This window comes from Leuciscus leuciscus (assembly GCF_965113295.1).
Source record: "Leuciscus leuciscus genome assembly, chromosome: 8".
Lineage (NCBI taxonomy): Eukaryota > Metazoa > Chordata > Actinopteri > Cypriniformes > Leuciscidae > Leuciscus > Leuciscus leuciscus.
Genome location: NC_138732.1, coordinates 42,026,023 through 42,051,351, shown reverse-complemented (window position 1 = coordinate 42,051,351; position 25,329 = coordinate 42,026,023). Strand labels below are relative to the sequence as shown.

Here is a 25,329-nt window from a genome sequence, read left to right as displayed (position 1 = left end):
ACCTTCGTGATCACGCAAAGAGGTCTGCCGTGGCGGTCCGTTCAGAATTCGCTTAGAAGCTAGCTCACTTCTTCTGATGAAAGTGGCCACCCCCAGGACCACAACGTGAAACATGATCATGTTAAGACTAAGAATATTATTTTAAGATTAAGGCCATACACATTATCAAAACTATAACAGATTAAAAACGAATTTAAGCATGGCTGATACAAATGAAGGTTTTCAAATAAAATATTTTTTATTAAACAATGACAGACAACAAAAATGTGTGCTTGTGTGTGTGAACAAGAAAAACAAAAACCAGGGGCAGGTGATCCATGAAACAGACAGGACTGGTGATGGCCATAACAATCCTAAAGGTCCAGCATTGTTCTCACAAGCCGCTTCACTCAAGACAATAATAACATAATGAAAAGTTAGTAACGTTATATCCCAAAAAATTAAATTAAATAAAAGTTGCTATAAAGGTGGTAGCGATTCATTACCGAACTCTTAGCTGACGAAGTCGCGCTAGCTATCTAACGTTAGCTAGCAGGCAGTGCTTGAAAATTGGTTGAAACAACCAACATAAAATATAAATAATTACGCTGTGCATGTACAAATGAAGACCAGTATAAGCATCGCAAAGGGCCTCTGATACAATATAGACAGTTGACAATTCAAAAGAGGTCGATATTTCGGCAACTTAACTCTGGAACAACTCGACGCGCAGCAATGTAAGTGAATGGTGTCCAACGCCCAAATGACAGTGTTTGGAACTATTCCGATCTTCATATCCCGGAAGTAGGCGGTTAAAAGCGCGAGGACTATGGGAGGTCTATGGGAGTGTCGCAACTCTCTCTCTATATGGCTCTGCTGTAAGCTCATCTGGAAAGCCACGCCCACATCTCAACATCCAATCACAACCAAGTCCCGCCCTATATTCTTTTCTTTCTCTGTTACACTTGATTGCATGTCACAATACGGAAGAAAAGATCTGTCGCTACTTCCCTTTCCTCGTGACTTTAGCAGAGCTGTAGAGGTTTGTTTCTAACTGCTAACATCCCACGCTAACATTTAATGTTTTCATAACATGTTTTACAAGAGAATTTTTTACGGTAAAAGCTTCAGACATCACATAACAGTTGGAGGGTATTAAAGCGTTATCAGTGGTGTTTGCTGAGCCAAGCATCACTTTAAACATTGCTCAACTATTGGCCCTGTTTACTCCTGGTATTAAGATGTGTTTTGGTCGATCGGATCACAAGTAGACAGAGACATTCCCATTAAAAAACCCATGCATTCACCCTCCCATAGACCCTCCCCTCGATGAAATCAGGACAGAAGTGGTTGAAAGTGGACAAAAGACCATGATCTATGGGCGGGTGAATGTATGTTTTTTTTTTTTTTTCAGATCTTTCGATCTAACCAAACTCGGGTCTCCAGCCGATGAAGTTTAAACCCCGTCTGGCTAGAGCGCTTCCCATAATGTTTAGACCAGTTTACACCTGTATTTAGTTTCGTCCACTTGTGATCCGATCAAACAAAGCGCATCTTAATACCAGGAGTAAACTGGGAACAAGCCAGAACACCCTAGCAACCACAGAGCAATACCCTAGCAACCGTGCAGAACACCCTAACAATCAGACTGCAATGCTTGTGCCAGAGGAGCTCAACTCCCATGATGCATTGCGAATGATGTGATTGACTCAGTCACCTTACAATCTTAAAACAAGTTGTTTGTTTGTGTATTTGAACGTTTTACAATACACTAAATTTGCAATAAATACAAATATGAATTTAATTATTTTTTGCTTCTAAATGTCTATAAATCAATGTTTTTATATTGTATTGTGTTTTTTCATAGGTTTACTTTATTTGCAATGGTATGGGATTGTTGTTTATTGCCTCAAAAAAATATTAAGAACACAGTCAAATCATTGGTTCATGGTTTAGAAAATCAAAGAGAGTTTTAAATACTATTTTATTAATAATTGTAAAATATTTCATTCATGAAAAATGTTTCTAATTTACCGAAGCTGCGTAGGCTCCTATTGTAATCGTAAGTGTTCATCATCTTCTTCTTCTTCCACTAATGAGTCTATGGCAGCCCATAGAACCATATGATCATAAGTTGTGAGATTTGGCACACAGATAGAGGACCGTCTGCACATTAACCACAGCAATTTTGGAGTCTCTAATACAATCTCTCTAGCGCCACCAACTGTCCAAAGTTGCACTCCTGTTTATGATATTAACCGTAAGGGCTGGAAACAAAATGAAAAGAATTTTAGATTTTTTTTCAAAAACTACTTTTTCAAACTAGATAACTGCTCAAATTTTTACAAAAACTGAACCAGATTATCTTCTGACCGTGACCACAAAAATTATGGATTTCAAGTTGATTAGTCAAACCGTTCTCAAATACCGTGCAAGCGAAGAGCACACCGAAATGGACGTGAGGCTTTATCTCCTCAACGCTTTAGCATATTCAGACCAAACTTGGTGTGTGTTATGACAACCTTGACCTGAGGATATCTGCACAGTCTCGACACAGTGCCACCTAGTGGTCAGGAGATATGAAGAAAAAAACTTCTAAATGCATTGGCCAAAACTGGTTTCGGTATGGCATATCCAATTTTCCCATATCGGCCATTTTGGGCATTGGCCATTTTGTATTTTGCTGTAAGATGGAATTTTTTACGTACGCATTGACATATCTTTACAAAACTCAGTAAGTGTCATCAGCACTGTTCCCTGAAGCTACTCAAAAAGTTTCAAGACTTGCGATTGAGACTTGGTCCCTTTGTGGTCGAAAATTATAATGACATTTTTAAAATGCTAATAGCTTTTGATTAATTTTGCCTATTGTAATAAAACTGGTCTTAATAGATTCATTGGGTCATGCCGAGACCATAGAAACCAAATTTGTTATAGTCGGCCGAACTTCCTGTCCGACACTTTTTCGAACCTTTTGTCGATTTCCACCAGATTCGAGTCAGATCATCATCAGACCATGCTGGCAAAAAGGTATAGATTTCGTGTTGATGACGCAACCATTATTGTACACCACATCAAGTCACACACAGGGTCAAATTATCGGAGGCGCCGCCCCCTTGCTGGCGACTCTGCTACCATTGTGTCAGAACATCTGTGTTTTTTATGTGTTTTTGTTATTCCTCGGAAGTTTTTAATTCTGGATTATTAGCGTGATCGATCCCTGACGACATAATTATGTTTGTATTCAACAATCGTACTGTTGTTTGCCTTCTGTGGCTGTGGACACTGATTGTTTGGAAAGCCGCACAAACAACATCAACATTCCAGGTGATGAGAGAGCCTGGCCCGCCTCTCATAACGTACAGCCGGCATGAGCTTCTTCAACTGCGTGATTCTGTACCAGGATCACTGGATCAAGATGCTGATCTGACAGATATTAAGCCTAGGGCTAAAGGAAGGAAGAGGGGCAGCAGAGGAGGTGTCCGGGTAGGAAATCGCCGCCAGGGATACAAACCTGTTCTACCTTCGGTTATTATGGGGAACGTCCGCTCCCTTGTCAACAAGGCGGATGAGTTGACAGCTTGTATGAAGTTTGACCGTATGTTCCGGCAGACCAGTTTATTCTGTTTTTCCGAGACGTGGCTGTCCGACAGGATACCAGATTCTCATGTGGAGATGGAAGGTTTCGCACTTCATAGGATGGACAGAGATCAGGCAAACACTGGTAAAAAGCAAGGTGGAGGTGTCTGCTTGTACGTGAATGACCGGTGGTGTCATCCTCAACATGTTACGGTAAAAAAGAGAGTTTGTGACTCGAATATTGAGCTTATTGCAGTAAGCTGTCGACCTTACTACTTACCCAGGGAGTTTTCCCATGTCATTGTTATGGTAGTGTATATTCCCCCTTCGGGTAATGGGAAATCTGCCACTGAGACTATTTCGAAAATTGCGCATGAATTACAGCGCCCCTCTCCCGACGCGCTGGTTATCATAAACGGGGACTTTAATCACTGCTCTCTTTCCACTATTTTGCCGTCTTTTAAACAAATGGTGACATGTCCTACGAGGGGGGACAAAACTATTGACTTGTTCTATACGAACGTTAAGGATGGCTATGCTGTTAAATCGCTTCCACCGCTGGGTAAATCGGACCATAACCTGATAATTATGACGTCTAAATACACCCCGGTGATACGGAAACAGCCGATAACGTCAAAGACTGTGCACATCTGGTCAGAGGATGCCTGTGAAACACTAAGGGGGTGCTTTGAATGCACAGACTGGACTGTGTTTTTTGATGGAGACTGTGATCCGGATAGTATTTCTGAAAAAGTGACTTGTTATATTAATTATTGTGTTGAGTCTATAATCCCTTGTAAACTGATCAAGATATTTCCCAATAACAAACCGTGGGTGACCAGAGAAGTTAAGGCAGCTATAAATAAAAAGAAATCTGCTTTTTATAGTGGTGACAAAGAAAGAATTAAAAATGCTCAAAGAGAGTTAAAAGTCATTATTAGACAGAGCAAAATTAAGTATAAGGAAAAGGTTGAAGGAAACATGTCCTGTAACACAAGAGGGCTATGGAATGGTATGAAGTCTATTACTGGATATGGGACCAGTAGACCCAGTTTATGTAATTTGGGTCTACAGGCAAATGATGCCAATACTTTTTTTGCAAGGTTTGATGAACTAGATTTTTCATCACTTCATGATAATGTTATTTCAAACCTTAGGCAAAGCAGCTCTGAGGACTGTAGTCCTGCTATTATTCTTAACGCTGAAGAGGTTCGCCAGCAGCTAAGGCGTACTAAACCAAATAAGGCTGCAGGCCCTGATGGTGTTCATCCTCGTACCCTAAAAGTGTGTGCTGACCAGCTGTGCTCTGTCCTTTATTCATTATTTTCTTTGTCTCTGTCTTCCGCTAAAATCCCGGTTATGTGGAAAACATCATGTCTTGTCCCTATGCCCAAAAAAGCTAGGGTGGCTAACAATCTTTCTAATTTGAGACCTATAGCTATGACTTCGCATATTATGAAGTGTTTTGAGAGGGTTGTACTAGATCATCTGACAAGGCAGGTGTCTGCATTTCAGGATCCTTTGCAATTTGCTTATAGGAAGGGTGTGGGGGTAGATGATGCACTACTATATATGTTACAAAACATTTACAGTCATCTTGAAATTACTGCCAGTTCCGTTAGGATCATGTTTTTTGACTTTTCGAGTGCTTTTAATACTATACAGCCACACATTTTAGCTAGTAAACTAATTGATTTTAAATTACATAACACAACCATTTCTTGGATTTTAGATTACCTGTTAGCACGACCACAGTTTGTTAGGATCGGTAACAAATATTCTGATACTATTCTAACTAACACAGGAGCACCTCAGGGTACAGTTTTATCCCCATTTTTGTTTTCACTTTATACTGCTGACTATAGGCATAGTCAATCATCTTGCTGGGTACAAAAATTCTCTGATGACACTGCTTTAGTGGGTCTACTTAATCAGGATGATGATCTTGCCTATAGAAGGGAGGTGCAGTCTTTTTACAACTGGTGTGAGACAAATTTTTTGAAATTGAACGTAGGGAAAACTAAGGAACTTGTGATTGATTTTAGAAAGAAAAAAGAGAAGGTCCTTCCAGTTACAATTAATGGTCAGGTGATTGAAATTGTGAAGTCATATAAATATTTAGGTGTCTATGTGGATGACAAACTAAACTGGAAAGAGAATACTAATGTTTTAATGAAGAAGGCTCAGTCGAGACTTTTCTTTTTGAGAAAACTCAGATCATTCAACATAAGCACAAAGTTCTTAAATGTCTTTTATCAAGGGATTTTAGCCAGTGTTCTTTTCTATGCTGTACTTGTCTGGGGGGGCAGTATATCTGCTGAGGACAAAAATAGGATAAATAAGCTAATCAAGAGAGCAGGTTCAGTTATTGGTCTTAATCCAGATGTTTTAGAGATTACTGTTGAGAAGAGGATTAGTTCCAAATTAAAAATGGTCCTGCTTTTTGAAGGCCATCCACTGCACAATTTGTTTAAAGGTCTCAGAAGCTCTTTTAGTGAGCGACTGATAATGCCACGGTGCTCTAGTGAGCGCATGAGAAGGTCTTTTGTTCCAGCAGCGGTCAGATTTTTTAACCAACATTGCTGATTGTTGAGTATTATTCTTGTCTCTTAAAGTGTTGTTTTTAGTATTTGTTGATTGTGAAAATGAATCTCTCAAATTGTGTCTCGTAATCAGCGCTTAGGTTAGTAGTCGTCTATTAATCCAGAATTATGTACTTGTCTGTTAGTTGTGTATCGTGTCTGATGGCTGTATGGTTGGTAGCAAATTAGTTTCCCTACTGGGATTAATAAAGTTTTTCAATTCAATTCAATTCAACAAATTTGATGGCATAATGCCAAACTGCCGCTGCTGTTGTATCTCAGAAAGATTTCACATATTGACACTAAACGTTATGTGTGTAATTGTTACCCAACACTGACCACACCAGATCAGTTTGGTGTTAGAGACACCTCTTGGTCAAAACTAACAAGCATTTAAATGCCTCTGGTGCTATATATAGTTGTATTTAAATGATTTGTTATTGTCACATCCAGAGGTACTGTTGTGTGCTCTTTCCCACCGCTGAAGGTTTATTACAGTATGTTGTTTTTCAGTGACGGCTCCCAGCTCTCCTCTCAGTCCTCCCGTGTCCCCGACTCTGTCCTCATCAGACGCTCCTCTGGGCATCAAGAGCAGCGAGTGCACCGTGTGCTTCGACCAGGAGGTGGACACCGTCATCTACACCTGTGGACACATGTGTCTGTGTAACGACTGCGGACTGAGGCTCAAGAGACAGATCAACGCGTGCTGTCCGATCTGCCGGAGACCCATAAAGGACGTCATAAAAACCTACAGGCCATGAAGGTTCTAGAACATTTTCTATCGGTGCAAAACTCGGTAGCTGTGGTTGAATATCTGGACTAAACTTGTATTTAATATATTTGTGTATGTAGCTTTGATTTGTGTAGCATTGAGCTCTTGTCCGCATTTCTCTCGCCTCATATTTTAAACGCAGATCAGCTGAAGCCAAATGTAATTGAAGATGATTTATGGTTTATGAGGATTAATCCTGAGGATTCTGATCAGATACTCGAGTGCCTTTAACAGTGTTTATTGTTCCTAAAGCTGCAGCTAATGGATTAGACAATCATATCTGAGATTTATTACTGCATAGGTGTAAGTTAAGAAGTAATTCAGTGGGACCTCAAGATAAAAAGTTGTAATGTGTAAGTGAATAATACACAGTGCTACAAATATGATTTTATATGCTATTGCTTGACATTCTGATTGCTGTGTTAAAGTGAAGAAAGATTTGCATTATGAGAGTTGAAGGGTTTGGAGATATGTTGCACTTATAACTAAAGGTAAACTCAGCACTAAACACATCTGTCCTTCTGACTGAAGTGGTTTCAGACGTGGACCTGGACGACCGCATCTTAAGGAAGAAAAAAAATCAGTGGTTTATATAATAGAGTGATGTGGTATTGTATTTAATGTTTGGAAATGATGACATGGAAAATCTGTTATTTTCTCCTTACCTTGACATTTTGTCCAATGATCAGTATAACATTAAACAACAGGTTTATTATTTACAGTCATCTTTTTTGTTTGTTTCTGGACTGTACAAACAAAAAGCAGGCTAGAAAAACAAAAATACTGTAGAAATTACAATCAATTCCCTTCTAAATACAAATAAATGTACAGATGCTATTATTGATCACAGCTGTTTATACTTAAATATACTTAATTATGACATTAAACTTAAGAGTAATGTTGAAGTAAACAGCAATGGTGATGATGGGAGACAGAGTAAAACTATTTACATAAATACAAGTACTCATGTAATGGAGCATATATTACCATCCATAAATCATCACTGTAAGTTTTCTACAAAATGTAAGATAGAAAATCTGCCAATGATTGACACCAACTTATGATCAATTATATGGTTGAATATGAGTTTAATATTATTGTCAATAAAACTGGCCACAGTTCTGAAGGTTATGCACCATTATTATTATTATGTGCTTTTCTTGCAATGAGAAACTGAATGAATGCCCTGTGTTTGCAGTGGCATAGAAAAAAATACATTATAGAAACAATTCCTCTACAGAATCCTTTAGTTGATTAGAAACATTAAATATCAATAAATCAAATTTTACAAAAGCAACCAAAAGCTTTCTTAGATAATAAATCAGACATAAAATCAAAACTACTGTAACACTCCAGACATACAGAGAACAACAAAGATCATTGTGACTTTTGGCCCTCTAGTGGTTAAAAAACAAAAACTGCATTCATTCTGTGGAAGAACATTGTTTTGGTTGTGCTTCGGCTCTGTGTGACTGAACTGTATGGGGGTTCGGCTACTGAAGCAGAAATGTGTACAGCAGGTGAAACAGGGTGAGGCATATTATTATCCTCCTGCTCATCAAACATTCACTGCTAGTCTTAAGAGAAATAACCAGTTCAGATGAAAGATCTCAAGCTGACTAGATGAAGACGTTACTGTAGATTTACACATTAATAAACACGATACATTCCTCGAGAATAAACTCCAGCACAACAACCATGATGAACTGAACTTCACAATAGATAAAGCTTTACAGTGAACTCTGTTAGAGACACATATGACAGTTTATCTGTTCAATAACACACTTACTCTCCTGTTGAGGAATAAAACACCATCATCTCCACCTCGCTTTACAACACTTCAAATCCCTCAGTTCTCTCCATCTCCTGAAGCCAAGCTGATGATGATTCTTTTATTATCAGCTGTCTCTCTCTCTCTCTCTCACACACATGTGTGCGTGCGCGCACACACACACACACACACACACACACACACACACACACAGCAGCCGGGAGCAACTTTACAGTATTTACGGATGTGACGACGAGACACACGTACGAGTGACACATATGCGCAATTTATCCGTGAAAAGGACTCAAATATAAACAATTATTACATGGCTTGGTTGAATTCTAATGTATAATGCGGTGTGTTATTTCTTGATAACAGACGCTGCGAAGTATAACACACCGTTGCCATGATAAACAGAGCGTTGCTATGGACGCAGGATTCTAACCATAGAGACGGAACGGACTATTTTCTTTAGCGGAAGCAATACAATCGTTTTTAAATCAATAAACTCATATTTTGTGTAAATATTTTGTGTAAAATTATTGATTTATTTGGTAGGTAGCCATGTAATAAGTGGGATAATGTAGAGCGAGGCGGTTGTTATAGCGAATACAAGCCCTTCAGGATTCAAGATTATATTGTAAACATGAATTTTAACATACTTTCATTATTGTATATGTGAGAAAGCCCTAACCACGCCCCCTGAGTCATTGGTGTTGTGCAGGGCTCGGCTCGGCCAGGTGTGGACATGCAAAATCGGCAGCTGAGTTGCAAATCAGGCCGGCTGGTCGGTTGTCCAACAATGTATATGTTTTTTCTCAGTGCGTAGATGATTATGGACCACACATACATTTGTGAATCAACGTATACAAATTCCCTTTGAATAAATAAGTTGAACCGGATTCCATCTAGTGTTTCTCTTACCGGAAACACACACACCACCATCTTGACTGCATTAATCCTGAACCCCTGAGCGTCCCAAAGCTCGTATATGGTCCTTCGAGCCGGATTTGCCTCAAGATGGATTCTGAAAATGCCACTGCAGCTGAGCCCGTTGTCCGACCTCGTCCTCCAAGAGAGAGACATCTTCCTGCTCATCTGGCCGATTACGACGTCCAGCTCCCGCCTAACCTCCATCCGGACCCACTTCCTGCTGATTCGGCTTCGCAGAGACTATCCAGATCGTCAAGACATGCGTCTAGATCCATTTCTTCTGGTACGGGTTCCAGTACTTCATCCAGATCCAATCGTAAGGCACAACGCAGATCTCCCAAACATGGACTCTCCGATCTTCACGCTGCCATGCTGGAGGAAAGGCTAAAGACGCTGGACTTGGAAGAACTTCAACAGCAGATCGAAGAGGATGCCATTGTAGATAAAGAGTGTGAGAGACTTGATGCTCAGGCTAGAGAAGCGCAGTATAGACAGGAACAAGCCACTAAGGCAAGAGAGTTGCTAGCGAAACAGGTAGAGGCCCGACGGCGCCTTAAAAAGGTTCGAAACGAGCTTGAGGTTGCTAAATATGTTTGTGGACTTATTAAACAGGAATCTCAAGAGGTTAGTGATTCTGATTCACAGTTCGAACATGTTGTTGACACTGTATCAGAGGTAAGCAAACCACACATAGTCGCTGTTACAGATCCTCTTAAGTCGTCTGTAGAATCAATGCCTCGTCATTCTACCCCTTGCCCTGTTAACTTGATACCTGTGTCATCAATTATGCCTCACCCTGTTTCACCTGCTGTACACATTTCTGCTTCAGTAGCCGAACCCCCATACAGTTCAGTCACTGCAGCTGCTGAGGTTACCCAGCCCAACATGGTTACAAGGCCATCTGTTTCGCCAGATACTGCACAGCCCAGTTTAATGTTTAGGCCAAATAATGATGTTCCCCTAACCTTTAACCCGGCTGCGGTGGCCAGGCCACACCACTACTCAGATACCTCTGTCACCTATAATCAGACACCCTCTGTCAATGTCCTGCCTAGAGCCCCACCTACAGTTCCTGTAACACTAGGGGCTCCTTTACATACTCAGACTTATCCAGTCGTGAATCCTAGCCCTTATTGGACAACACTATTGCACCCTGCTCCTCCACCTGACGCCTATCATAGTCGTGCATTATTGTACCCTTCCCCAGCCCAACCACCTGGTCTGGAAATGTTAGCTGCCTCAGCTTATGGTGTCCCAAAGCCAGCTATCCCATACTTTGACACTGGTCGGGAAAGTGACTTCGCACTACTGAAAATGGCCTTAGATAATGTAATGAATAACCAACCTCATTTAGGTGAACATTACAAATACCAGGTCCTTTTAAGTCACTTAAAACTCCCCAGCGCTCTTGGCCAAAGCATACATGCACGACCCCAGGCCATACACTACCTCATTACAAGCGCTGCAGGACAAATACGGGCAACCCCGTCAACTGGTCCAGTCCGAATTAGGTGCTATATTGAATGCACCATCAGTTAAGTTCGGTGATGCAGAGGATTTTGATTCTTTTTCCCTATCTATCCAAACATTAGTAGGGATGCTCAGAACGTTGGAGGGCCCAAACGGATACGAGCTGCACTGTGGTTCTCATGTTGACCGATTGTTAAGCAAGATGCCACCATCATATCGTGATGGGTTCGTGGAGTACTGTTTCAGCCGAGGTATATGGCACAGACCGCACTTATACATTACCTGATCTGTCTGCATGGCTGCAGATGAAGTCACAGGCAAAACGCATCTCCAATAAAGCAGCTACACTGTATCAGACTGATACCACTAGATCCACCAAGAAAGATCAGCAAAGGTCAGTACCTTTTCGCCCAAAGGAGAAATCCACATCTTTCTTGTATTCCGCTGAGGCCAGTTCAGCCTGGCAGGGACAGTTGAAATCTAAGAACCCTTCCAAGATTCAACCATTTTGCCCATATTGTAACTCTAAGGACCACTTCCTTAACGCATGTACAAAGTTCAAGACACTGACTACAGATCAAATAGTACATTGGATCTCCAAAGAGAAGCGCTGTTGGAAATGTGGGCGAAATCATACTCCAGACAGTTGTAATTTAAAAAGAACCTGTACAAACTGTAAAGAGTTACATCTGACCATCTTGCATGATGCAGCCTTACAGATCCAAAAGAGTGTGCTTATGGTCAATGTTCCTACACCTCAGGTATATTTAGACCGGCCCAACCGTTCTCAGAAAGTGATGCTGAAGATAGTCAAGGTTTTACTGCACAATCGAGAGAAAGTCATGGAAACATACGCCGTGCTTGATGATGGTTCAGAGCGTAGTATTGTTCTGTCACAGGCTGTAGACCAGTTGAATCTCCAGACGGAACCTGAAACACTCACGTTACGCACTGTTCATCAGGATGTAGTTAATCTGCATGGATACACCGTTTCCTTACATGTGTCGACCCTTCACAGACCATGCAAAAAATTCCTGATTCCTCATGCTTTCACCGCCGATAACCTGAGACTTTCCGAACATTCTTACCCCGTGTCAGCTCTTCAACGCAAGTATGAGCATATCAGGTCCTTGCCGTTACCCTTAATGGACCGAGCCCAACCTCTACTGCTCATCGGGTCTGACATGCCTCACCTGCTTACTCCTGTTCAGCCAGTGTGCATAGGACCTGCCAATGGACCGATTGCAGTTTGTACCAGACTTGGTTGGACCCTCCAAGGTCCCATTGGGCTCAGTCAACCCACTCTTTCCCCCTCACAGTGTTTCCACATAACCACAGCCATACCAAATACAGAGTTATTCAAGAATGTGGAACGCCTCTGGCAAATTGATACTCTGCCTTACGTAAATGAGAAGACAGCCACTCGTTCCAAACAAGACCAATATGCCCTCACTCTTCTCCAGACACATACCACAAAGGTAGAAGTCAGTGGAGTTATGCGATACGCCACTCCCTTGCTTAGACGGCCTAATGCTGAACTTCTTAAAGCCCCAAAAGAAGCAGTAATGGCGAACCTTCGAAGCACTGAGCGTAGACTTGCTAAAGACCCTAAGCGAACCGAGTCTTACTGTTCTGAAATGAGGAAACTGCAAGAAGCTGGCTATGTGTCAGAGATATCAATGCAGGAAGCTGAGCAATCCCCGGAGTCGTGGTACATCCCTCACCATATGGTGACGCATAACAACAAGGACAGAATTGTTTTTAACTGTTCTTATTCATACCAAGGCCAAGCTTTAAATGACATCCTCCTGCCTGGGCCCGTTCTTGGTCCGTCTCTACTTGGTGTTTTGCTGAGGTTTCGTGAATACCCTGTAGCCATCAGCGGAGATGTAAAGGGCATGTTCCACCAGGTTCGCCTCTTGCCAAGTGATAAATCTATAGTGCGTTTTCTGTGGAGAGACATGCAAAGGACAGAGCAGCCTAGGATCTACGAATGGCAAGTTCTACCATTTGGCACAACGTGCAGCCCATGCTGTGCCATATATGCACTCCAGGAAATCGCTCAGAACCACCCGCAAGTGGACCCAGCTCAGGTGAGAGTGGTCAAAGATTCCTTCTATGTAGACAACTGCCTCCATAGCCTTCAAACTGTTGCTGAAGCTAGAGCATTAGTAGATGACCTACGGCAACTTTTGCAAACCGGTGGGTTTGAGCTTCGTCAATGGGCCAGCAACAGACCCGAGGTTATCCAGCATCTTCCCTCTGAAGCAAGATCACAGAATAGTGAACTCTGGCTATCACAGAAGAGCACTGACCTCCTGGAAGGTACACTTGGACTACTGTGGAACTGCTTCAGAGACTCCTTCAATTACAAACCCAGCCAATCTGGATGTCTTGAACCCACTCTGCGTCATGTATACAGAGTTTTGGCATCTCAATATGATCCCCTGGGTTATTTAATTCCATTTACTACCCGAGCCAAAGTGCTGGTCCAAGATTTGTGGAAGAACAATCTTGGGTGGGATGACCCAATCACATCTGACAGCCTGTTGACCAGATGGCAAGAATGGCAACAAGAGCTCCAAAATTTGAATCAGATCGTAATCCCAAGGTGTTACACTCCATTTGAGGGCCATGGGGAAATCCTCAACCGGGATTTACATATATTCTGCGATGCATCTGAGAGGGCCTATGGCTCAGTGGCATACATGCGCACAGAAACCAATGAAGGACATGTACATGTCTCATTCGTTTTAGCCCGTTCTCGAGTGGCACCTCGGAAGCAAATGACGATCCCTCGGCTGGAACTGAGTGCGGCACTTACCGGAGCGCAGGTGGCTAATATCCTTCAAGCAGAACTAACTGTGCACATCAATAATGTCATTCTCTGGTCAGACTCATCCACCGTCCTCCAATGGCTTAAATCTGAATCATGCAGATACAAAGTCTTCGTGGGGACACGGGTGGCCGAAATTCAGTCACTCACCGATATTGATTCTTGGAGGTATGTTGATTCAGCGAACAACCCTGCTGATGTAATAACAAGAGGCCAGTCGTTGAATGATTTAGTCCCACCTTGCCGCTGGATAAATGGTCCAAATTTTCTGCATCAGCCAGAGTCATTTTGGCCCACTTTGCCAGCAGAGGAGCCTGACCCAGAGGCGGAGTTGAAAAAATCAGCAATCTGCCTGCAAGTGTGTACTAGTTCAGACATTCCCCTTCCTGATGTCAACCAATTTAGTACCTGGACTGAACTGTTAAAAGCTACAGTAACATCCCTTCATGGGGCGGCTACATCTTTCACGCATGCAACAGATGATTCAGATGGTTACATATCAGCAGAGAAGTTTCTTCTACAACAGGCTCAAAAAGATTCCTTTCCTGAGGAGTTCAAAGCTCTCACATCTGAGCGACCATTACCATCCAACAGCAGATTAGCATCCTTATCACCTGAGTATGATAAAGCCAGTGGACTTATCAGGGTTGGAGGGAGACTCAGACATGCCAATCATATCGAATTGGACACAATACATCCCATTGTGCTTGACCCGCAACACAACTTAACCAAGCTTCTGATCAAGGACTATGATGCCTCCCTTTTACATCCTGGGCCAGAAAGAGTCTTTGCCGAACTGAGAAGACGATACTGGATTCTGCGAGGAAGGGAAGCTATCAAGAAGCATCAATACATGTGTATGGACTGCCAGAAATGGCGTGCCAAGCCTAAAATACCCAAAATGGCCGACCTTCCACCAGCACGTCTACGTCTATACAAACCCCCATTCTATTCCACTGGAATGGACTGCTTTGGTCCATTTGCAGTGAAGATCGGTCGACGAACAGAGAAAAGATGGGGAATAGTTTTCAAATGTCTGACCACCCGTTGTCTCCATCTTGATCTCTTAGAGAGCCTTGACACAGATGCATTCCTGATGTCTCTCCGCAGATTCATAGCTCGAAGAGGGAAACCATTCGAGCTCCTTTCCGACAACGGTACCAACTTTGTTGGAGGAAACAAAGAATTGAGATCAGCCTATGAAGCCATGGTGCCTCAAATACGGGAACAACTTGCAGAACAACAGATTTCATTCAGATTTAATCCCCCGAGTGCCCCTCATTTTGGGGGAGCTTGGGAACGGGAAGTTAAGTCAGTAAAGCAAGCCCTCAAAGTAGTACTGAATGATCAAACAGTGACTGAAACTGTACTGCGCACCGTGCTTATTGAGGCAGAGGGTATCCTAAATGCCAAGCCTTTGGGATACGTGTCTTCAGATGTGTCGGATCCAGACCCAGTTACGCCTAGCATTCTCCTAATGGGCCGTCACGATTCTTCACTTCCACAAGTGTTCTATGATTCAAGCAATCTTTTGGGAACCAGAAGATGGAAACATAGTCAAGTACTTGCTGACCATTTCTGGTCTAGATTCATCCATTACTATCTACCGAATCTGCAAGAAAGACAAAAGTGGCGTAAAGATGGAGGCGAAATTGGTCTAGACCAGGTGGTACTGATAGTGGACCCACAACTTCCACGAGCATGTTGGCCAGTAGGGAAAGTGATTAATACTTTTCCTGGACTTGATGGCCGTATCAGAACAGTTGAAGTGAAGGTACACAATCGCACATACGTGAGACCTGTATCCCGTATAGTCCCACTCCCTAAACTCTCTGATGAGGACTCTATTGAGCCTACCAATTAGTCAGGGTTCCTCACTGTTTCAAATGTCCTTACACACATTTGGGGGCGGCTATGTGAGAAAGCCCTAACCACGCCCCCTGAGTCATTGGTGTTGTGCAGGGCTCGGCTCGGCCAGGTGTGGACATGCAAAATCGGCAGCTGAGTTGCAAATCAGGCCGGCTGGTCGGTTGTCCAACAATGTATATGTTTTTTCTCAGTGCGTAGATGATTATGGACCACACATACATTTGTGAATCAACGTATACAAATTCCCTTTGAATAAATAAGTTGAACCGGATTCCATCTAGTGTTTCTCTTACCGGAAACACACACACCACCATCTTGACTGCATTAATCCTGAACCCCTGAGCGTCCCAAAGCTCGTATAATATGACTTGTTTAATGGTTACTGAAGTATTGCATTTATAATATTAATAATTACTTTGGGATTTGAGATTTACAATACAATAATTTTTCTTTATCAACTATTACATGCACAGATAAATATTTTAGTACATATACACAAACCTCACAGCAACACAAACACAATTATTACACAATAATTTATCCAACTGACTCTAATATATAAAACAAAGGCATGAAAACTCAAAACAAGAACAAACAGCAGTTACCCAAAACCATACTAAACAAAGACACAGTGCAAACATGAGGGCTTAAATACACAAGACTAATGACTAAACAAGGGACACACGGCAGGATCACATGACTTTGAACAGGGGATCACATGACAGACACGAAACAGGACCAAGACAAGACCAAACCGTGACAATGGCCCTGTCCCAAATGGCGCACTTCATGCGGACTTTTGGTCTCGTGGACTTGAATTGCGCGTGCTCACTGAGTCTACGAGTCCGTAGGCCGTCCCATTCAGCATTTTACCGCCCTGAAGTGTGCTCAGCAGCGCCCCCTTTGTACCCTTGAAGCGGTCTTCCACGAAGCCCGCATAGATGCAGGCTCCACACACTTTAACTACCCAGGAATCCTTGCGAAAGGCCAATCAGACAACAGATGGGAGGAGATTTCACTCACGGATAGTTGTTGACATGGCTGAGAAGAAAATATTACTGTTTTTATGACCTAAATGTACATTTTACCAGTTGTTACCTACAGTTTATACAAACATTATGGTCATCGACCAGTGGTTGATGTCTCAAACATAATAATAGCGTGTTTAATAATACGATCGCATTATGATTAATTAAATAAATAGAACCGAATGGCAGGGCTTTACTGAGTCATATGTAAACATAGTATGAATATTGAAACCTGTAAATTGAAAAAAATATGTCTAAATTATGTTTTAAAATTGTAATCTTAGTTCAAATGGAACATTATGTATTATTATGTACAACTGTATACATAATTTAAATAAGCATGATTTATCTATTGTCTAATGCCCAGGTGATATGCATAATATCAAAATATAGAACTGTAAAATTAGTCTGTGTAGTTGACATGCAGATAAGACGTCGGAGCGCAAAAATGTGATTTCTCCTGTCCAACAACAACCAGACCGTTATTTCCGGCATGCCGAGCGAGTCTGTCCCAAAAATACCTCTCAATGCGCCCTCGTGGACTCGCGCCAAGGGCCCTATAGGTCTGCACTACATGACGTCACCAAAGTGTGGACTCTGAGGAAGTCCACAAGTCCGGAGTGTGCCATTTGGGACAGGGCCAATAGCCCAAACCTGAGAAAACGGCACCATGTTGTTAAATTTTTTTTTTTTTTAAAAGCCAACAGATCAAAAGTCTATTAACAAAGACTGCATCATTTTATAGTTAAATGGCCCTGAGATAAAAGAAATTGGCAGTTTTAATGGGTTTCAATGTGGAAAGTTTTGTCCTTGAGGTCCTGAGTGTAAATATTGTGTGTACAATGTGGAAAGAAGAAAATTCAAATATAAATACACACTTGTGCCAAAACTGATGCAGTGGCATTAACACAGGATTTATTTATTTATTTTTTAAATGAAAGAGACAAACATGTCCTTAAGGAAACACAAGGGTTAATTTGGTTGTAAGCTTTACATTGAAGTGTGATTGATCAATGAGACCCTTTGATTACAGTGTTATTATTGAAGCATAATTTACAAAATTGTATTAATCTAGAAGCAGAAGCAGATTTAACTGTGATTTTCTGCTGTAATAAACAGTTTAACTGGTAAGATCCTCAGAGGAGAAGTTGTGCAGACATTACATAAGAATGGAAAGACAGTCTCAGTGAAGGATGTCCTGAATCTGCACAGACAGTCTTTAGTTACAGGATCAGAGAATGACACTGTTCCTCTGTCATAGTCCAGCTGAACTCTCACACGCTGAAGCTTCTGTCTAACAGTGAAGACAGTGACGGGTTGCTCTGGGGATTTTGAGCTGTATTCGCTGTTCCAGTACCGCACACACCAGATATTAGACTTCAAGAAATCCTCTCCCTTCCTTTGGTTTGATGATGCTGTGGTTATTCCAAGACTCCAGAGTGTATTGTCTCCAACCTCCACATCCCAGCAGTGTGTTCCTGAGTTAAAGCCCTCAGATCCCAGGACACATGCACTCCTGTCAAACCTCTCTGGATTATCAGGAAATGTTTTATCTCCATCACTGAACGACACACTGGTCAGATCAGCAGAGAGTGTGAGATGAGGATGTGCTGTGTTTGGATCCAGAGTCAACGGAGCTGCAAAGAGAATAACATCAGATTACAGGATGAAATATGCTGTATTAGAAATGTAAATATAAAACATTTTTCTTTTGTTGAAAGAGATCATAAATCATGCTATCATAACAATGGTCTCTCAGTTACTGTCAGAATGGATTGAGGCTTCAGGTTTAATATCAGTATTCAATAAACACTATTGTATCCTAATACATAAACATAAACCATGAGGAATAGACTCTTCATTATGAGTTCGCTGTATGATCTGATGATTTTCTGAAATACAGTTTACATTCACTTGGTAATTCAAGTGATTATTAAATATATTTCTATCAAATGTTGATGTTGTGTGTGTTTATATGTGAACTATCTTCTGCACTGGTGTCAAATCTGCTGAGACTCACTGTGTTGGACAGTTTCCAGCATCTTCTTCCAGACTCTGAACGGCAGGTTACCCAGATAACGCGACACATGAATCAAAGCTCCAGAACTCATCCGTGGATCCGGCTGTGAGATCTGGACTCTGAGGAACATTCAGGAGTCAGAACTGCAGTGAATTTGAGTTTAGATCCACTGAGAGAAGAGATACGAGCAGCTCACTTACCTTTCCATTGAGGCGTTAAAGTTCTGGAAAATATAGAGTTTGAAAACATTTTAATATCTTATCAAACACTCTCATTGTCAATGAGTCTCTCTATAAAAGTTGTTTTATACACAAAGAATGAAGCCAGATTGATTTCTCACCTTTAGAAACGAGACGTCATTGTCTTTCATCATCTCCTCCATGTCTCTGATTGTGTGTGAAAGAGCTGAGATGTGTGTGTTCATCTCCTCCAGCTTCTCCTTCATCCTCTGCTTCTTCTGCTCCTCTTCCTCTCTCAGTGCAGTGATTGTAGCTTCTTCTTCGTCTCTGAGAAACTGATGAAGCTTCTCAAACTCTTCTTTAATCTGACGCTCTGTGTGCTCAGCTTGAGACTGAAATCAAATCACATTCACTTCAATCATCTCAATCAACACAAATCTCGGATACCCGACATATAACGGATCCAGAAGCAGAAGCTGCTCGTCATTTACAGAAATAATCAACTGGAATCCATTAAATTAAATATATCAATTCATAACAGTGTAAAGTGATCCTCCAGCTGTTATGAAAATGACTCTTGATTCTGTTTCCTCACATTGATGTGTTGAGTTGTTTCCTCAAACTCTCCTTTCTTCTTTTTATTATGTTTAAGTTTCTGTTGTAAGGACTTCAGTGCTGTATTGAGCTCCTCCTAGAATTGGACAAAAATACATTAAACACCAGATTACAGTGAAGAGAAGAAAATACAGTGATATGATCATACAATTCTGTGCAAAAGTATTGACCCCCACCCTGATTTCTTCTGTTTTTGTGTAAATCTCATACTAAATTGATTCAGAAATTAAAACTTACCATAAAACAAAGGCAACCTGAGTGAACCCAAAGTACAGTTTGTAAATGACAATGTTATTTACTGAAGCAAAAAAGTTATCCAATACTAACTGGGCCTGCGTGATTTTGTATTTGGCCTCATAGTTACTAATTCCTCAAATCTCTGAAACTGTATTTATAATGTTGTTCAGCTGGACTAAACACAGCCAGTCCTGATCACTGCAGCCCTGTTCAATCAAATAAACACTTAAATAGGACTTTTTCAACAGCATGAAGTTGGTTAAAAGGTCTTAAACAGTAACACACTATTGACAAAGGTGAAATAAACTCAAGGAATAATGATGAAGACGGTGATTGAAATACATCCATCTGTGATGGATTACAAAGCTATTTCAAAGCCTCTTGGACTCAAAGAACCACAGCGAGAGCCATTATATCCAAATGCAAAAAACTCGGCACAGTAGCAAACCTTCCCAGAAGTGGCTCAAAGTCACCAAAGGGCCAAGAACAACATCATAGGAACTGAATTTTCTTATTTTCTATCAGAAAATGCTAAAGCACAATATTCCATATTTAGTCTGCAAACTGAAGCTCAAGCAACAAGACAATGATTCAAAGAATAGTGAGTAAATCCACCTCTGAACGGCTCAAAAAAGCACAATTACAGTTACAGTTTGGGATTGGCTCACGCCGAGGCAGCCCTATCGGATGGCAACTCGTGCGATAGCTGCGCGGACCTACCAATGCGAGCTCTCAAAGCCAGACGGAACGAGGCTCGTGCAGCAGCGGGGATCGGGCTCACTGCCGCCAGAGAGCCGCTGGTTTTTTCCTGACGTACATGAACAGGTAGTGAAGTCTTGGGCTGCACCCCAGTCTGCGCGCACCCTCGCTTCTACTCAGGCTATGTTTGCCCCTGTGGACGACGCAGAGTCCCATGGATACCTAAACATGCCCCCCGTCGAGGAAACCGTCGCCGCCCATCTCTGTCCGACCTCGACACCTGCCCTGGGCTCGGACCGCAGTCTGCCGTCCAAACCCTGTAGGTTCACGGCCCACCAGGTGAACAAGGCCTACGGGGCAGCTGGGGAGGCGGTATCCGCGCTTCACGCTATGGCAATCCTCCAAGTCCTGCAAGCGAAACTACTTAAGTCTTTGGATGGCGTCGCCTCGGTAGATGCTGGCGTCATCCGAGACCTGCGCTCAGCGGCGCGCGCCGCCCTCAAGCGCCGGCCAGGCAGCCATCAACCCACCGCGCCGAGCCGGATGGCCGCGGCGGACGAACCGGCCAGTGGCAAGGCGCCGGGAAGAGGAGGATGGCCCGGAGGAATAGCCCGCGCAGACAGCGGAAGCCCGCGACGAACCCGGCGGCTTCAAAGCAGTCGTCCTGACGGCCCGGGCAAGAGGGAGAAAGAGCACCAGGGAGGTCCCGCTCCCAAGCGTCGTGCTCTAACGCACTTGGTCCCTCAGAGTTCTGCCCTGAGCGACGCATGTTCAAAATGTGTGAAGGTTGTTGTTTGTGTTAAAAAATGTTCAATAAAGCAAATTATCTCTACACAAAAAGAGCCTTTTCTCCCTCTAACACCCCACACTGTGTCACTCGCCCTGCCCTCAAGCAGCGCAAAATCACGGTTCATAACTATAAAGCCACCCCGTGGGCGCAAGGTGCCCCACCCCTCTCACAACCCTCCGGCAGCGCCAGCGACTTCAGCGGCTATGACCGCAAGTTTAGAAACACGCCCACTGAATCATTTCCTAGCCGCATGGGAAGCTATTCCGGGCATTTCGCCGTGGGTGTTAAACATAATTCGCCACGGGTATACACTTCAGTTCAAACGCAGACCACCCCGCTTCCGCGGCGTGATCCCGTCATTAACTTTGCCCCAAAACGCTCACATTCTGAGGCAGGAAGTGTACAGTTTGCTAGAAAAGGGAGCGATAGAACCGGTTTCCCCGAGCGAACGGGAAAACGGCTTCTACAGCCGCTACTTTGCACGCTTTCAAGATGACGACACTGAAGCAGATCCTGGCACAAATCCGTCCCGGGGACTGGTTCGCTTCAGTGGACTTAAAGGACGCGTACTTTCATATTCAGATAGTGAAGCGTCACAGACATTTTCTGAGGTTCGCGTTCGAGGATGCGGCGTACCAATACTCGGTACTCCCGTTTGGACTGGCCCTAGCCCCCCGCACGTTCTCGAAATGTGTGGACGCGGCGCTTTCTCCCCTCAGGTCGAGCGGAATGCGCATCCTAAACTACCTGGACGACTGGTTGATTCTCGCCCACTCGAAAGAGACGTTAATCGGCCATGTGGAAGCTCAGCTTTGCCACTTGAGGACGCTTGGAATGCGAGTAAACAACCAGAAGAGTGTGTTCACACCGAGTCAGACCATTACATTCCTGGGGGTGTGTTTGGACTCGATAAGGATGCGAGCCCGTCTCTCCACGGAGCGAGTAGAGGCTCTAAGATCATCTCTGGGTCTCTTCAAACCAGGCAAGCCCGTTCTGCTGAAGGATTTTCAGAGACCTGGGTCTGCTGCATATGAGACCGCTTCAACTCTGGCTGAAAGCTCGTGTCCCCCCGAGAGCGTGGTCCTCTGGCCACAAGCGTATCATGGTTACCCACAGCTCTACTTCTCGCTCTCGCATCGGCGAAGCGGGTCGGGGATCTGCAGGCTTTCTCGGTAAGCGATGACTGCATTCGTTTTGGACCGGGAGACTGTAATGTTACTCTCAGACCGAGACCAGGTTACGTCCCTAAGTCGCTCAATACTCCGTTTAGGGCGCAGATTGTTACCTTGCCTGCCTTATCTACTGAGCCGTCAGCCTCGCGGGATTCTGACGCCCAGAGTTCCGTTTGCCCAGTCAGAGCGCTGCGGGCATACATTAATCGCTCGGCCGCTTTTAGACAATCGGACCAGCTATTTGCGTGCTTTGGCGGATGTAGCAAGGGACGGGGGGTCTCGAAGCAGAGGCTCGCTCACTGGATTGTGGACGCTATCGTTTTGGCTTATGATTGCCTAGGGCAGAAATGCCCCCTTAACATCACGGCCCATTCGACTAGGGCGGTTGCCTCTTCGTGGGCCTGGACCAAGGGTATGTCTATTCAGGATTTATGCCTTGTGGCTGGCTGGTCTTCTCAGAACACGTTTGCCAGGTTTTATAAGTTGGATATACCCTCTGTAGCGTCTCAAGTACTTTCGGTGAGTTAAGTTTACCTTATGCACATAACAGTTACTCTGCGCTTTGCTCATAAGTGGTTCTGTTTGTACGAAATGTATATGCTTAGTGCACTGTCACCGCTATGCGTTGGCTTGTTCTCTCATACTGTTGTTGCCCTGAATGTTGTCAGTGCAACTTTCCCCCGGTTATACTGCTTGGTATATGCAAATTCGCGCAGAGTGTGGTAAAGCGGCGATTGGTGCAGCTCGGCCTATCAGGATTAAGAAGCTCGCCATTGGCCAGCGTTGACCTATCAGGCGCGTGTGTTCCGGGGGGGGGGGGGTTTCATGCTTCCACGGCAGGATTCTATACAGTTCCCATATACGACATCCGTAATGTCGAAGTTCCGCCTTGATAGGGAACGTCTCCGGTTACTTTCATAACCTCGGTTCCCTGAAAGGCAGGAACGAGACATTACGCTCGCCGCCTTGTTTGCTGCTCGATTCGAGCGTTTCGTTTGATTCTTACGGGAATGATGCGACACATGCATTTATACTGCCAGCGGGGTTGTCAGTATTTGCATATTTGCGTCATTGGCCAGCTGTTAGCTGGCGTTAGCCATAAGATTTCAGCAGAAGTAGGGAGGAGTTCCCATATACGACATCCGTAATGTCTCGTTCCTGCCTTTCAGGGAACCGAGGTTACGAAAGTAACCGGAGACGTTTTGGAGTGGCCTTGTCAAAGGCCTGAATTGAAATCAATTGAGATGATGTGGCAGGACCTTAAACAGAGAGTTCATGCTTGAAAACCCCAAGTTGTCCTGCTCAGTTGTGCTCTTTTTTTTCTTTTTTTTTTTGCCAAATAATGATATCTATGAAAAAGGCTCCACTATTTAGTATGAGACACAAAAACATAAGCAATCAGGATGGGCAAATACTTTTACAGCACAGCAAATGTCATATAAAGTTGAGTAAAATGACACTGAAATAGTAATGCATGAATGTGATGATATCTATGTTCATGATTAATTATTGTTCTTTACATGTGAAACAAGAAACATTTGTCTTACCTTATATAATGAAAGCACTTCACTGATGGGTCTGAATTTATGATTGTCATGTTTTTGTGAATTAATACACACTATACACACCGGCTGTTTGTCCTCCAGACAGAAGAGTTTGAGTTTCTCACTGTGTAAACTGCAGATCTCCTCAGATCCTGATGAACGTTTCTCATTTCTCTCCTTCAGGAACGACTCACACAAGTTTTTTAATGTGAGATTAACTGGAGGATCATCTCTTGAGGATCTCCTCCTGCAGACAGGACACTCCTGAGTTTCCTTAGTTTTCCAGAACTGTTGTAGACACTCTTTACAAATACTGTGACTACAGGACAGAAAAACAGGAACCTTGAAGATTTCATAGCAAACAGGACAAATATAATCATCTTCAGCTGCTGAAGCCATTTTCACCGTTTGAGTCTCGCAAACTAAACTCTACTTTCACTTCCTGAACGACGGTTTTCAAAAATGAATCTCGATGAGAATCAAAGATCTGCTGTCTGTTCAGAAATGAACATCACAAAAATCCTTCTGTAAAGTTTTTCTCTTTGTTCTCCATTGATTGCTTATTCTTTATTGCTTTTGTTGAGACAAAGTCGGTGTGACAGAAAGGAGAAATAACAAGTCAGTCTCTTCCTGGTTAGTGTTGTAAGAGGGAGGAGTTTATGATCACCTTTGGGTGTGTACAAACAGGTCAAACAGGAACATCAGGATTTCTTCAGGTAAAATGTATTCAAAATGGACCTGCATTGAAATGTTACAAAATATTGCTGTAAAACTGAATAAAACACAAAAGAACAATTAAAATACAAAACTATTAATTATAAACAACCTCAAAATGCTTATACATGTTTTATTTAATGCTCTTTATTTGTCAGAGAGTTTCTCCAGGTCTGTCATGATCAAATCAAATCAAATGTTATTTATGTAGCACAAAAACAACAGTAGTGGCCATTGTGCTGTACAACAGAATAAATATCTAAAAAACAAAAAAAAGAGCGCAAAGGGAGTTTACATCAAAAACACCAATCATAAAATTCTGTCATGCTCAAATCTTTGTCAGTGTAATGGGCAGGAATAAAGATCTGAGTGACTTTGACAAGGGCCAGATTGTTATGGCGAGGTGACTGGGTCAGAGTATCTCTGAAACTCAAGGCTTGTGTGTCGCTCCCGGTCAGCAGTGATGAGGATTTACCAACAGTGTCCGAGGAGGAACGAACACACACCGGCGACAAGGTGTTGGACACCCAAGACTCATCG

At 42.9% G+C, this 25,329-nt stretch overlaps 2 protein-coding genes across 3 annotated transcripts in view; one reads left to right on the top strand and one right to left on the bottom strand.

Moving 5' to 3' along the window:
- neurl1b (neuralized E3 ubiquitin protein ligase 1B) overlaps positions 1-7,631 on the top strand; it is a 59,284-nt gene extending 51,653 nt beyond the window's left edge. For both annotated transcript variants that reach the window (XM_082178348.1, XM_082178349.1), the window contains exon 5: positions 6,654-7,631. In XM_082178348.1, the coding sequence (XP_082034474.1) occupies positions 6,654-6,901 (248 nt within the window). In that variant the 3' untranslated portion in view covers positions 6,902-7,631. The remainder of the gene's footprint in view (positions 1-6,653) is intronic.
- A 9,862-nt stretch (positions 7,632-17,493) lies between these two features.
- LOC309505005 (zinc-binding protein A33-like) lies at positions 17,494-24,742 on the bottom strand. The gene is made up of 6 exons (XM_082178357.1): positions 24,079-24,742; positions 19,614-19,709; positions 19,180-19,410; positions 19,040-19,062; positions 18,840-18,958; positions 17,494-18,456 (listed from the first exon to the last, which is right to left on the bottom strand). The coding sequence occupies exons 1-6, from the start codon at positions 24,472-24,474 to the stop codon at positions 17,909-17,911; spliced, it is 1,413 nt and encodes a 470-aa protein (XP_082034483.1). The 5' UTR covers positions 24,475-24,742; the 3' UTR covers positions 17,494-17,908.
- Between the last annotated feature and the right edge of the window lie 587 nt (positions 24,743-25,329).

Bases quoted from the DNA above. Each gene is read 5' to 3' on its own strand.
- LOC309505005 (XM_082178357.1), bottom strand. From the start codon at position 24,474: ATGGCTTCAGCAGCTGAAGATGATTATATTTGTCCTGTTTGCTATGAA. The intron at 19,063-19,179 runs GTGAGAAATCAA...TATATTTTCCAG, and splicing joins ATGACGTCTCGTTTCTAAAG to AACTTTAACGCCTCAATGGA. The intron at 18,457-18,839 runs GTGAGTCTCAGC...TTCTCTTTGCAG, and splicing joins GCTGGAAACTGTCCAACACA to CTCCGTTGACTCTGGATCCA.